Source organism: Salvelinus sp. IW2-2015, linkage group LG14 (assembly GCF_002910315.2).
Source record: "Salvelinus sp. IW2-2015 linkage group LG14, ASM291031v2, whole genome shotgun sequence".
NCBI classification, from domain to species: domain Eukaryota; kingdom Metazoa; phylum Chordata; class Actinopteri; order Salmoniformes; family Salmonidae; genus Salvelinus; species Salvelinus sp. IW2-2015.
Genome location: NC_036854.1, coordinates 53,104,150 through 53,118,576, shown reverse-complemented (window position 1 = coordinate 53,118,576; position 14,427 = coordinate 53,104,150). Strand labels below are relative to the sequence as shown.

The 14,427-nt window shown below is 43.8% G+C and overlaps 1 protein-coding gene across 3 annotated transcripts in view; it reads left to right on the top strand.

Moving 5' to 3' along the window:
* LOC111973209 (dnaJ homolog subfamily C member 13) overlaps positions 1–14,427 on the top strand; it is a 60,430-nt gene that overhangs the window by 22,423 nt on the left and 23,580 nt on the right. For 2 of the 3 annotated variants that reach the window (XM_024000493.2, XM_024000492.2), the window contains exons 3-22: positions 201–276; positions 471–620; positions 1,694–1,735; positions 2,531–2,731; positions 2,975–3,181; positions 3,372–3,467; positions 3,790–3,881; positions 4,113–4,279; positions 7,032–7,111; positions 7,193–7,362; positions 7,627–7,659; positions 8,274–8,373; positions 8,544–8,651; positions 8,797–8,952; positions 9,228–9,284; positions 9,375–9,496; positions 9,645–9,720; positions 9,810–9,905; positions 10,033–10,173; positions 12,305–12,322. In XM_024000493.2, the coding sequence (XP_023856261.1) occupies positions 201–276; positions 471–620; positions 1,694–1,735; positions 2,531–2,731; positions 2,975–3,181; positions 3,372–3,467; positions 3,790–3,881; positions 4,113–4,279; positions 7,032–7,111; positions 7,193–7,362; positions 7,627–7,659; positions 8,274–8,373; positions 8,544–8,651; positions 8,797–8,952; positions 9,228–9,284; positions 9,375–9,496; positions 9,645–9,720; positions 9,810–9,905; positions 10,033–10,173; positions 12,305–12,322 (2,188 nt within the window). The remainder of the gene's footprint in view (positions 1–200; positions 277–470; positions 621–1,693; positions 1,736–2,530; positions 2,732–2,974; positions 3,182–3,371; positions 3,468–3,789; positions 3,882–4,112; positions 4,280–7,031; positions 7,112–7,192; positions 7,363–7,626; positions 7,660–8,273; positions 8,374–8,543; positions 8,652–8,796; positions 8,953–9,227; positions 9,285–9,374; positions 9,497–9,644; positions 9,721–9,809; positions 9,906–10,032; positions 10,174–12,304; positions 12,323–14,427) is intronic. The other variant, XM_070446742.1, reaches the window with a different exon arrangement.

The following is a 14,427-nucleotide window of genomic DNA, read 5'->3' as shown; positions in this document are numbered from 1 at the left end:
AGAGACAGAAGAGGARAATGTAGAGAGGAGGGAGTGAAAGGATGCCAGGTCCGCAGGGAGGCGAGTTTTCCTCCATTTCCGCTCGGCTGCCCGTAGCCCTGTTCTGTGAGCTCGCAATGAGTCGAGCCATGGAGCAGGAGGGGAGGACCGACAGATGTTGTGTAGGTAGGTATCTGACTGAGCTCTTCTCTCTGTTCCAGGTACAAACGAGTCTTCTCCGTGGGCACTCATGGCATTACCACGTACAACCCCGCCACGCTCGAAGTCACAAACCAGGTCAGTGGGCTCATTTTAAAACCCTTAATTAGGTCTCTACGTCTGAGTCATGTGACATTATCCTTGTGATCGATATATCCTTTTTCACCATTTCGATGCTTAATCTATGATCTGTCATTTTTAGCTTTAGTGAATGTGACATGCCTCAGTGACATGTTTGTCTCTTTCTCTGTCTCCTCTGTGGTGCCCTGCAGTGGCCGTATGGGGACATCTGCGGCATCACCCCGGTGGGAAAGGGCCAGGGCACCGAGTTCAACCTTACATTCCGCAAGGGCAGCGGCAAGAAGTCTGAAACGCTCAAGTTCTCCACAGAGCACAGGACAGAGCTACTCACAGAGGCACTGGTGAGAAAACACACGATTGGTTCTGGAAGAATATAACTTATAAATACCACAGGAGCTTAGTTCAGATGCCTTAGCTCATCAGAACCCAAAATATAAGCTTGTTTTAGCCGATTGTTTGTAAACCACTTAATTGTAAACAATGTATAACTTCAGTCCATAGCCCCATCTATACATTTGAGTGGTTACATTTCTTAAGCCCCACCCCTCAGCTGTTTACCCCAAAAAGTGGTGGGATTACATTTTACTCGTTTAGCAGACACTATTATCCAGAGCGATTTACAGGTGCAATTAGGGTTTAGTGTCTTGCTGAAGGGCACATCAACAGATTTTCCACCTAGTCGGCTCCGGGATTTGAACCAGTGACCTTTTTGTTACTGACCCAGCACTCTTAACCACTAGGCTACCTGGGATGACTGCTTTGTCATTGTTTGAATCACAGATTGCCACTTTAATCACCACCTCCCTCCACCAGCATGTATAGCATCAGCCATTATTTTTGCATGAGAATGCTCACAACACATTAGCAACAGTGGCTGACTGTAGGTTGCTTTAGAAACACCATCATATACATTAAACACAATTAAGTTATCAAGAATGTGTGCACACACACAAGAACAGATCTAAATCGCAGGGAAGGCGAAAATTAATTGCTGCAAAATCGCTCATTGTCCCCAAAAAAAACATCTTAAGATTCTCGCACTCGTGTCCCTTGACACAGCTGGTTCTCACACACAATGCATTAAACAGAATGTGTTGTCATGAAGTCATTGTTCTGAAAAGGTGTAAGAGACTCTCCCTCTGAGTTTGCTATTTCCATAAGCTTGAGACCAGCATAGTGACTTGACTCATCTCTGATGTGTAATTACACTTATTCAAAGGGTGATATCTGTATCCTCTACCTATCCAGGATACAGTAATAGTGCTGATCTAGGATCAGCGCCCCTGTCACGTAGTCTTCTTCATTATGATGTAGAGGACAAAACGGGTCTAAATTCAGCACTGAGAAGTATAATGAATACGGGCCCAGATTACAGTGGATACATGTTTAATCTGGTCTCTCTTTCTCTCTGCAGAGATTCAGAACAGACTTCTCAGAGGGAAAGATAACTGGCAGGGTAAGTCTTGACTGAGGGAATGGCGAAAAGAGGGAGGGAATGAAGACCTGAACAAACGAGTGAAAGGAGAACCGAAAGAATGAAGTGCTCCTTTACAGAATGCAGGACCACACTATAGAATATGAATGGCGATAAGAACAAATCAAAGGAGGTGGGGGGGGTTGGACGTGGGGACGGGTAAAACACACACCCCAGGGCCATGTTGAGTAGAGCAAAGAGGATGAAGAAGGGCAGAGTGGAGCAGCCTCTAGTTGTTGTTSTTCCTGAGTTGATGATAATAATAGGATGTCTCCTCTTTCTCCCTCTCTCTCCCGCACTGAGCTGGTCTAGCAGACTGTCAGGAACCCAGAGGATTTTATTTAGTGTCTCACACCGCRTCCAAAATGGCACCCTATTCCCAATGTAGTGCCATTTGCGCTGGTTTAAAAGTAGTGCACTATATAGGGAATAGKGTGTCATTTTGGGACACATTCTATGCTTTTAAAAGGGCAGCTAGGCACAGACACAAGGATTATCTTCATATTTTTTTTTAAACCAAGGTCTTCTATAGTGGTTCACTTTCTATATCCATTAGTTGTGAGGGGTAAAAAACGGACATTGTCAATTTGATTGGTTTGCGTTTGAATGTCTGATAGATCTCTAGGCGTTATCATGTCTAGCTCTGGTCCGGGGTGTTACTGTACATGTGGCTTGCTGACGCTGAGCCTTCCCCAAGCTGCACGTAACACCCTGAACCAGAGCTATATTATGCCGTGATGCCATGACCAGTTTTGTCCACTTTGTGTGTCCCGTCAGCGCTACAACTGTTACAAGCACCACTGGAGCGACACGCGGAAATCTGTGAGCCTGGAGGTGACCCCGGGGGGAATCGACCAGATTGACCCCCAGACCAACCGGGTCGTGTGTTCCTATGACTACCGTTCCTTGGAGTGCTTTGCAGAGCTCAACGACTACCAGGGGGGCTTCTGCATCCTCTATGGGGGCTTCAGCCGCCTGGTACGTACCAGGGGGGTAGAGTGTGTGTGCCTCTTAGTCTCTAAAGGTTTAATTGTCTGTGTGCAAATATGTGTTTATTCCCTTGAGAAATTCCACTGTCCAGGACTGACTCGCRCACGTACTGTTTTAATTGCACTCTCACACTCTCCCTCATCCCCCTCTTTCCACCTTCCCATCCCTCTTTCTCATCCCTCTCACCACCACCCCATCCCTTTCTCTATCTGCCCCATCCAACCCCCTCAGCACCTGTTTGCGTCAGAGCATCGGGACGAGATCATCAAAAGCGCCATTGAGCACGCGGGTAACTTCATCGGCATCACTCTGCGGCTGCGTAAGGACCCGCTGACCTTCGAGGACTTTGTGACGGACCGACTTGGGAAGTACGGCTCGGACGAGTGCATCACCTCCCTGGCAGAGTTCGTGGTGCAGAAGGTCTCCCCGCGCCACTCGGTCAGAATCTAACTGCCATCACCATCGTTCCTTCCATGACATTTATAAATGACCTTTTTATTTGACCTGTTTACTTTTTTTATGAGGAGATTTTGACTTTGTTAGGACATTGAGATTAAAATGTGCTTTGTAGTCAACTGGCCCTTATCAACTTGAGATTAACTTCTCCCGTGCTGTTTGTCCCTGGCAGGAGCCCATCAAGAGGATCCTGTGCCTGACAGAGACATGTCTGGTGGAGAGAGACCCAGCCTCCTACAACATAGTCACCTTAAAGCCCTTTGGAGAGGTGAGTGGCTGCTACAATTCCAACACAAACACTGGGGGCTGACCCACACAAACACTGGGGGCTGACCCACACAAACACTGGGGGCTGACCCACACAAACACTGGGGGCTGACCCACACAAACACTGGGGGCTGACCCATCGAATTGGTAGAAGTCTAATTTTCCTTGATGTGTTATGTGGATTTCAGAACTGTCATTTCTATTCATTCTATTTCTATGACTTGGCTTCTGCCTCAGGCTCTGTTAAATGCCATGTCTTTTTCAAGTGAATTGCACTGAAGCACCGTTGTGCTAGTGTCATTTGCAGTAAACTGTGTGTGCAGGTGTTTGCTCTCATCTGCGATGCGGAGAACCCCCAGGTGTTCGCCATAGAGTTCATCAGAGGCCAGATCAGGAAGTACTGCTCTACAGACAGGTACAGCACAAAACGGCTCTATAATGGCAAATGTCATATCTGCCCTCCCGTTTCCTTTTCTGTTGGCTAAGCTCACTAAATCTGTTCCTGTTCACACCCTGCTCATTTGTTCTGTATTCCCTGTCCTGCATCGTTGTCTTTTTATATATTGTCTGTGTGTGCGTCATATCTGCATATCCTTGTCTCATGACTTAATGTGATGTGTGTGTGTGTGTGTGTGTGTGTGTTTAGGGACTCCCTAATGGCCAGCCTGCTGGACGGGGTGCGTGCGTCGGGGAATAGGGACGTGTGTGTGAAGATGGCCCCCACCCAGCGGGGCCAGCGCTGGGGCCTAATGAGCATGCCCGTGGACGAGGAAGTGGAGAGCCTGCACCTCAAATTTCTGGCAGCACCCCCTAGTGAGTGACACCCCTATCACAGGTTTGATTTTTGACCTGGGGTGTGTTCAGTATTCACTAAATGGAAGAAAACTGACTTGGGGGGTACTACCTGAGCTTGTCCAATAGCAATCGCTCAGGTGTGCCCAAATGAATATGACAGACCACGACAGGCAGTGCATCTCAGTATCAGGAGAAGCACATCGATTGATTATCAGACAAGTTGTAGGCTTTTGGACGGGAGAAGGACGGGCTGCTATGCGMGTGAAGAGGAACTTTTTTAAGCTACATAACATGCTAGCAAAATGTTCTGATCAGCTTATACATGAGCAAACTTCATGTATAAGCTCATGAGCACTCACCTCAATTTAGCTAACTATTCCCCAGCCTAATTTTTAGTGTGTGTACATGATGTATGTACCTGAGCTGAGCCATAARGTAGACTAGGCATCTAGCACCCCCCTATCAGATTAGGGGAGGGGCAGCAATGTGGCCTATTTTTTTATATCTCCCACATGAAGAGATATTTAGCTAACTGTTCTGAAATCACCATCGCCCACTAATTCATTTTTGCAGATTACGTGTTTGAGCAAGTAATGTATCAATATTTATCAATATAATTTTGGATTTCACCCCCATCACAAAATCTAATGGTTTTGATCGTTTACTTTTATTCTGGTAAAACAACATTTTCAACCGCGCATAGATAACAATAACCTAGCAAATTATACTGAACAAAAATATAAACGCAACATGCAACAATTACAATGATTTTACTGAGTTACAGTTCAAATAATGAAATCAGTCAATTGAAATAAATTCATGAGGCCCTAATCTATGGATTTCACATGACTGGGCAGGGGTGTAGCCATGGGTGGGCTTGGGAGATCATAGGCCCACCCATTTGGGAGCCAGACCCTCCCACTGGGGAGCCAGGCTCAGCCAATCAGGATGAGTTTTTCCCAACAAAGGGGCTTTATTACAGACAGAAATACTCATCAGTTTCATCAGCTGGTGAAGATGCAGGATGTGGAGGTCTTGGGCTGACGTGGTCACACGTTGTGAGGTCTGTTGGACATACTGCCAAATTCTTTAAAACGACATTGGAAGCAGCTTATAGTAAAGAAATGAACATTCAATTCTCTGGCAACAGCTCTGGTGGACATTCCTGCACTTAGCATGCCAATTGCAAGCTCCCTCAACATTTTTGACATCTGTGGCATTGTGTTGTGTGACAAAACTGCACATTTTAAAGTGACCTTTTATTGTCCCCAGCGCGAGGTGCACCTGTGGAAGGATCATGCTGTTTAATCAGCCTATTTATATGCCACAGCTGTCAGGTGGATGGATTATCTTGGCAAAGGAGAAATGCTTACTAACAGGGATGTGAACAAATTTGTGAAGGAAAATTTGAGAGAAATAAGCTTTTTGTGCATATGTAACGTTTTCAAGGATCTTTTATTTCAGCTCATGAAACATGGGACCAACACGTTACATGTTGAGTTTATAATTGTGTTCAGTATACATAGGTTGTCACTCAACTTATAAAGCTGACTATCTTATATATATTTTTTGCCTTTGAAGCTGAAGGTACCGTGCTGATGTGCAAGATCAGGCCGCGTACCTCGCATTGGTCAGTGCGTGAAGCTGGGCACAGTGCGCAGTTTGACTACAGTAGACTACTAATATTGCCTGGGGTTGGCATGGAAAATTACTTGTAGATCAATGACTGTCAACACCATTACATGCTTACTTCGACACTGAAGGTGAGGACGCATCAGTCGTCACAAAAGATGAGGTATTTTCTGAAGGTAGAAATAATGTAATATACAAATTATATATAATTGTGAAACGGCGATTTGTCATATATTTGAATCGATTTTTCTGACCGATGCATGCTACGTTTGGATCGGTTTGGGATCTGCAGACCGATGCTCTAGTATCTTAAACGTATGAATCAGGGACGGATACTTAGCGATGAATCGTGACATCCCTACCAAATATCCAAACGGAGATTCAGTGAAAACAAAAATCTGACATTGATTGATTTATCAAAATCAGCTTCCAATTGGCTCATTTATCCCTCCTCTTCCCTATAACTATTCCCCAGGGCATTGCTGTAAATGAGAATGTGTTCTCAGTCAACATACATGGTAAAATAAGGGTTAATAAAAATTTAAAAAATCCACAATGGTGCTGTCCCAATCGAAATGGTGCTGAAATGATCTAGGTGACCACATATGACTATTGATTTACATTTGTATAATAGTTGGATATGACTTTGGGGGTTTCAGTTTAAGCAACAATTTGATACATGCCTTTAATTACATTATCCTACTTTATTTCAATATTTTCATCATTCAGTGGATCATAACTAAGGTGAGATTTCCTCTCTCTGCTCTTTTTGTAGGCCCAAGGGCAGTGGTTCTCAAACCTGGTCCTGGGGACCCAAAGGGGTGCACATTTTAATTTTTGCTCTAGCACTACAAACCTGATTCAAAGCCTCATGATGAGTTGATCATTTCAATCAGCTGTGTAGTGCTAGGGCAAAAACAAAAATGTGCATCCCTTTGGGTCCCCAGGACCAGGATTGAGAACCAGTGCCCAAGGGCTGTTTCCTCGTCTCCTCACTCAGCTTCAGCCCGCCTCCTGTTTTCTAGAAATCTGCCTTTTTCGCGCTCAAGCTCATTTAATTTATTTAATGTCGGACCAGGCTTTAACTTTCAGGCTTGATGAGAACTAGTTTGACAAAGTGTCTGTCTGTCCTTCTCAGATGGAAACTTTGCAGACGCAGTGTTCAGATTCAACGCTAACGTATCCTACAGCGGCGTGCTGCATGCAGTCACCCAAGACGTGAGTGTTCAAGCCTACCAAGGAGAGTGTGTCTAAGTGTATTAGGCCTACCTTAACACTCCTTTCCTCCGCCCGTCTAAGGGTCTGTTTTCAGAGAACAAGGAGAAGCTGATCAGCAACGCCATCTTGGCCCTGCTGTCCCAAGAGAGTGAGCTGCCGGGCCTCAACGTCGAGCTGGAGAGCCACTTTCACGCCATCCGACGCCTCGTAGCCTCCAAGGCAGGTTTCCAGGCCTTCACACAGCTGCCCAAGTAAGGCATCAAAACACACACACACACACACACACACACACACACACACTGCTAACATTTCTTCCTGACTTTACGTTTCTCCTCTCACTACCCCTCTCTCCCTCCTTCAAAGCTCTGACTGTCTAATTGTTCTCTTCATCTCTCCCCACCTCTGCTACATTCTCCCCATCCTTCTCTTTCCGTCCCCCTCTCTCCTACTGATAGTTATTGCTATGCAGTGTTGTGGTAAGCGTGTAGGTAACAGAAATACTCTGTCATTCCAAGGTCTGGTCAAGGGTCTGGATTCACAGATGGAACGTAAATATGAATCCATACATCTCAGTCTGCCCTCTCTGTCTGTTTAGCCCTCGCTCTCTGCCTCTTGTCTGTCTAACCTCCTCTGTCTGCCTCACTGACTGACTACGTCTGTTTGTCTGTCTGTCTGCCTCTGCCCGTTTGCTCTGTTTCTGTCTCTCTGGCCTGCTGTCGGTCTCTGGCTGGCTAGCCTGCTATCTGTCTACTACTCTCCTTTCATGTGTCTCAAACACTGGGAGAGCAAAAGAGAAGTGATGTCATCCTTCCCTCTTCTTCACCTCTGTCTGCCTGTGTACAGTTTGTGTGCTTCTCTCTTTCTCTCCTCTGAACTGGGTCTCTCTTTCTCTCCTCTGAACTGGGTCTCTCTTTCTCTCTCATATATCCAGGACACTATCTCTTTCTCCTCTGGGGTCACTGAGATGTATGAGAGGATGTGTATTTCTATTCTTGGTTCCTGTGGAATTGAGAATAAACCCCCAGACCCCTTGAAAAATATATTTGTGTATCAAATATGAGGCCCTTTTTGAAWTTCCAGTGTCAATGACTGTCTCCCTATCATGTCAATGAAATGAATGAGTGAGTCTCTGTCTAGTTTAATCTGTGTGTGTGTTTTGCAGGTTCCGGGAGAAGTTGGGGGTGAAAACGGTGAAAGCTCTGAAGAGGAACAACAACGGAGTGACACACGCCGCCGTAGACATGCTCTGTGCTCTTATGTGTGTAAGTTCCATTTGTATTCCCCGAGCAGGTACTGAAAGCGCACACACACACACACCATCTTACACACAATATTGGTGTGGCGACATGACAGTACACAGAATGTGACTGCTTTTGGTAATGCACAATTTTAAATAGAGAATTTTCAATTGAATAGCAATTTTAATTTGCAGCCGATGCACGATGACTACGACCTGCGTCAGGAGCAACTGAACAAGGCCTCACTGATGTCTTCCAAGAAATTCCTGGAGAACCTTCTAGAGAAGTTTGTCAGCAACGTGGTACGTTTGTCAGCCTCAACCTCCACTAACCTTTTTTTGTTGGTCGTCCCGAAACCCGGCAGTAAACCAAAGGAAGCCATCTTGGTTCCTTTCCTTTAGTCTCCTTTACACTCTTCTTTTTTCCACTTCTCTACCCTCCCTCTAGGAACACGGCACAGGGGCACTGGTGATCAGCTCGCTGCTAGACTTCCTGACCTTTGCCCTGTGCGCCCCCTACAGCGAGACCAGCGAGGGTCAGCAGTTTGATATGCTGCTGGAGATGGTGGCCTCCAACGGACGCACCCTCTTCAAACTCTTCCAGGTAGCTAGGAGGGGTGAGAGAAAGGTAGTATGGAATCCAACAGATATGCACATTTTTKGTTTGGATTTCAGACTAAGAGAAAGGGGAAATGATGGGAGGATTGTTGATTTTATGACTTTTCCAAACAAGGAAAAACAGTTAAAGAAAGAGGGGTGAAAGGTGGAGGTGGGTAAAACGAAAAGATACATTGAAAAGAAGAAAGAGCGTCTACAAACGGTGTCTTTGTACTTTCTATAATGTATGTGTGACTTTTTTTTTGTTCTTTTTTTTGTTAGCACCCCTCTATGGCCATTGTGAAGGGAGCAGGCCTGGTCATGAAGGCCATCATTGAGGTGAGGCTGGGGGAGCATGACTTAATATGAAAAAGARGAGAATTTTGATGRTCATATTGGTGATGATTAATATTTAGTTTTTTTTATAAGGAGGGGGATAAGGAGATAGCCACTAAGATGCAGGAGCTGGCTCTGAGTGAGGGGGCACTGCCCAGACACCTACACACCTCCATGTTCACCATCAGCTCAGACCAGAGGATGCTCACCAACAGGTAAAGGACAATGGGGGCGAAATCTGTTTACTTCAAATTTATACAAAATTTCCCATAACATCCATGCATGATTTACTCAAAAGTCCAAATTATCTCATTTTTGGATTCTGACAAACTCACTCATGGTTTTTTAACTGTTTTCCCACAGGCAGCTAAGTCGTCACCTTGTGGGCCTGTGGACTGCAGAGAACCCCATTGCCATGAACCTCCTCAACAGAATACTGGTGAGGCTCCAGACAGGTGTTCAGGCAATTCACTTGTGTACAGGGAACTTGATATTGTCTACATTCTCTCCATCTCACTCTCCCCTCAGCCGACGGGGCTGCTGGCATACCTGGACAGCCTTGATCCCGTCCCGGAGAAAGACGTGGACAGGATGCACATCCGAGACAACGTTAAGATCGCCACGGTAACCTGTTKTAGAGACACTAGCCCAAATTCCCCTGTACCCACTCTATTGTGGTACCTTTTTTAGAAATGAATGTGTGCTTGTATGTTAACAGTACTGTATATTTTTCCCTGTTTGTCGACTACAGGACCAGTTTGGTTGGCAAAAGGTGCCTGACTGGCAGCGGGTGGCGGGCAAAGCAGCCAAAGAGGTGGAGAAGTTTGCCAAGGAGAAAGCTGACATTGTGCTGATGCACTGGAGGGACAAGATGGGCATTGTCCAGAAGGAGGTGAGGAGAGGGACTCAATGCTCGCTTTTCTCCCCCCATTCAGGGGCTTCATTCTGGGCCAGTAGCTCTAATGGTGATGCCCTCATTCTGGCTCCGCTGGCTCTTGCTCTTCCTGCTGGCGCTGAACAGTATTGCAGACTCCTGAGACGCACACTACTGCTTCCATAGCTGTCCCCTGGACTGGTCCAGGTACTGTAGTACCAGTTAGCATGGCTAACATCCAGCAGCTTTGCCACTACCTGGCTTGGGGGAGACACTCGAGCAACCTGTGGGTTTTGAACCACATTCTAACAAACTGTTTTCTTTGCTGTTTTTGAGGCCACTGAGCAGATATTTTATTTATAAATGTTTTATTTAACCTTTGTTTAACTAGTTAAGTCACTTAATAACAAATTCTTATTTACAATGACGGCCTACCCTGGAYGACGCTGGGCCAATTGTGCGCAGCCCTATGGGACTCCCAATCACGGCCAGATCTGATGCAGCCTGGAATTGAACCAAGGTCTGTAGTGAGCCTCTAGCACTGAGATGCAGTGCCTTAGACAGCTGCGCTACTCGGGAGCCCATKGCTAGCATATGTGCTGCTTACTTCATGTGTGGTGTCTCCGCTTGTCTATGTGTGTCAGAGGGATCCACAGAAATCTTTTTAAAACCTCTACGGGATCGGTGGGTCCCCCGCTGGACAGTTCAGCTAACATAGGCTAATGCAATTAGCATGAGGTTGTAAGTAACAAGAACATTTCCCAGGACATAGACATATCTGATATTGGCAGAAAGCTTAAATTCTTCTTCATCGAACTGTACTGTCCAATTTACAGTAGCTATTACAGTGAAATAATACCATGCTGTTGTTTGAGGAGAGTGCACAGTTATGAATTTGGAAAGTTATTAATAAACCAATTAGGCACATTTGGGCAGTCTTGATACAAAATTGTTAACAGAAATGCGATGGGTCATTGGATCAGTCTTAAACTTTGCACATACGCTGCTGCCCTCTATTGGCCAAAATCTAAATTGCACCTGGGCTGGAATAATACATTATGGCCTTTCTCTTGCATTTCAAAGATGACCATACAAAGAGAAAACAAAAAAATTGTTGATTTTTTTCTTTGTATTATCTTTTACCAGATCTAATGTGTTATTCTCCTACATTCATTTCACATTTCCACAAACTTCAAAGTGTTTCCTTTCAAATGGTATCAAGAATATACATATCCTTGCTTCAGGTCCTGAGCTACAGGCAGTTAGATTTGGGTTTGTCATTTTAGGTGGAAATTGAAAAAAAGGTGTGGATCCTTAAGAGGTTTAAAAGTGTATTGGTGCTGGGATTGCTATTAAAACTCTTGGTGCAGTTATGACTTCTACTTTTGGCAACTAAGTGTATTAATGATGCCCCTGAGTGAGTAACACCGTGAGTTATGTTGACAGAATGTAATGCAAGCATTTACAGTAACATGGTTAGTGTAACAAATTAGAAGTCTTGTTAGAAGGACTAATGTGTGTCGTTGAGTAGAGCAGACCATCTGACCGGGTCAGTCATTAACAGAAGAATCTCTCTGTCCTCCTGTATGGGCCACAGCTGCCTCTGCTCTGGATCCCCTTCAAATCTTTAATCAAATKATATCAACTGGGCCACGACGCTGCCACAAACCGAAGTTCACCTATACTTAATAATATGGCGTTTTCCTGGGATTTTCTCTCACCACACTAGTTTTTTYCCGTCTAAGTACTAAGATTAAAAGGAACTTATTAGTGCAGATTCTGAATGAGACAGTTGTTAAAGGCTTAATGTGGGTATAGGTGATTCCAGCTCAAATCAATAATTTAATTGACTTTTATTTGCCAACCAATCACCACAAACACTCAAAAATCACTACCACAACTGTTGTGATTTGCATTTAATTCGTATTAATTTKATAAAAATATATAATTGCATACGGTGGGTGAATCTGGACTGGAGACTGTTTATGTCGATAAAGATTTTGATTATGATGCAGATGACCTTTGACCTAACGTAATTGAGAAGCATCTCTGTTTGATCCGACTGAGGACCAATAATCTCTCTCTGTTGTCTCTTGCCCCACCCTCCCTCTCTTGCCTGTTGTGGTTCTCGGCTGTCAATCAAATGCAGCAGGACAGAAATAACCTGGTAAGTAGAACTGACCAATGGGAACCCCTCTTCCTCCCTCTTGACCCCTCCCCCTCTTACCTGTCAGTCATTTAGACCTCATGCAACAAATGATGTTGTGGGATCCCATCTCTGTATTTTGATTTTTGTCACTGTTTATGCCAAAGGTTGTGTGTTTTTGTTGGTGTTTGTTATCATGACATTATTTTTCACCTGGTGGTCCTTGACATTAAAACGTTGTCCGTCCATTTGAATTCATCAATACAGTAAAACATTTTTGTGAATTTTATTTATTTAACCAGGTTAAAACCTATTGAGGTTAAAAACCTATTTTGCGAGGGTGACCTGGCAAGAAGGCAAARCAGGGAAATGGCAGCGTGTCCATAAAATGTTACAGAAAAATACAGAATACACACAAAAGACAAAGTGTTACAAGTTAAAGATACAATTGAAGATTAGAAACAACTGCAGTTATCACAAATAGTGTTGTCGATCAGAGTCTTAAAACAGGCAAAGACACTAACTCCCATAACTTTAAAATCTTCTGAAGCATGTTCCAGGATGAATGGGCATTAAAAAAAAKATTGTTTCCCCATCTCAGTTCTAGCCTTAGGAACAGACAAGGACAGCAGTGACTGTGAACGAAGACTATATTGAGTGACTGATCTGGTCAGTAAATGTATTGCAATTCTCACGATTCTATATGTATTGCGATTCRATACTGTGATTTTATTGMGATTCGATGTTCAAACATATTACTCACCATATGTCTGCTGCAGAGGGACAAGATAGRGCCATGAGAGAACTAGTTTTGATCAGTCATGGAAATAAAAGTGCTGAAAATAAATTGGCTCCCTATTTAAAGAAAAAAAGATGGGGAACAAGCTATGAAGRAAAAACACTGGAGTTTTGGGGCAGGTACAGCCAACTAGTTCAAAAATARTATTGTGATATTGTCGATATGATATCTTCAAAAATAATGTTGTCTACTGGCWAACAAGCTTTGCAGTAATGATCAATTAGCGGATATTGCAACTATTGAATCTGTCACAGGTGAATTACTATCAGAACCTAAATGAATCAACCAAAGATTCTCCCTTTTCTATAACAAATGGTACACCTCTGTTTGTAAATTCACACAGTCAGATCAAGTCTTTTTTTAAAAAGATATAAGAACTGCTCTTCTCTCAAAAGAGGATACTAGCTTGAGAGCCCCCAAATCTCTCTCTCTCTGAACTCAAAGGGGCATTGGATAACATGAATAAAGGCAAATCACCTGGTTGTGACTATTCTGCCTGAGGTCAATTTCAAATGTTGGAACCAATTAGGTCCACTGTTACTTGAAATGATTAACACAGCCGTTCACAAAGGTTTATTTGGAAGGGATGTAAATACAGCACTAATTTAGCTTTTATTTAAAAAAAAAATTTAAAAAAAAGGTTCATGACACCACCCAGCGTGCTCACTATCGCTCTCAATCTGTGATAAACACAGATATGAAACTATTTTCTAAAATTCTGTCCTCCCGTCCCCAAAGCGTATTTGTTTAAAAAAGACAGCCTCCATTACATTCTTCATCAGAAACCAAAGCTCCATGGGCAGTTCTATCTCTCGACATAGAAAAATATTTTGAAAGACTAGAAAATTATTATCTTTGATGTGTTGGATAATATGGGACTTGGCTCCAATTTCATTAATATGATTATAAATACTATATGCCAATCCCTCAGACATAGTAATAACATGCAATGCCTGCTCTGTTCCATTCAGAATAACTAGAAGTAGCAGGCAGGGTGATCCCATCTCACCTCTGCTATTTTTGTCTATGGAGTCCCTGGGCCAGGCAATTCGACAATCGAAAGAAATTGCACCAATATCTCTCAATTCTACGGATCACGTCATCTCATTTAAACACTAAGTATACAAAATATTAAGGACACCTCTTTTCATGCATTGTCTGACCAGGTGAAAGCTATGATCCCTTATTGATGTCACTTGTTAAATCCACTTCAGTCAGTGTAGATGAAGGGCAGGAGACAGGTTAAAGAAGGATTTTTAAGCCTTGACAATTAAGACATGGATTGTGTATATGTGCCATTCAGAGGGTGAATGGGCTAGATAAAATA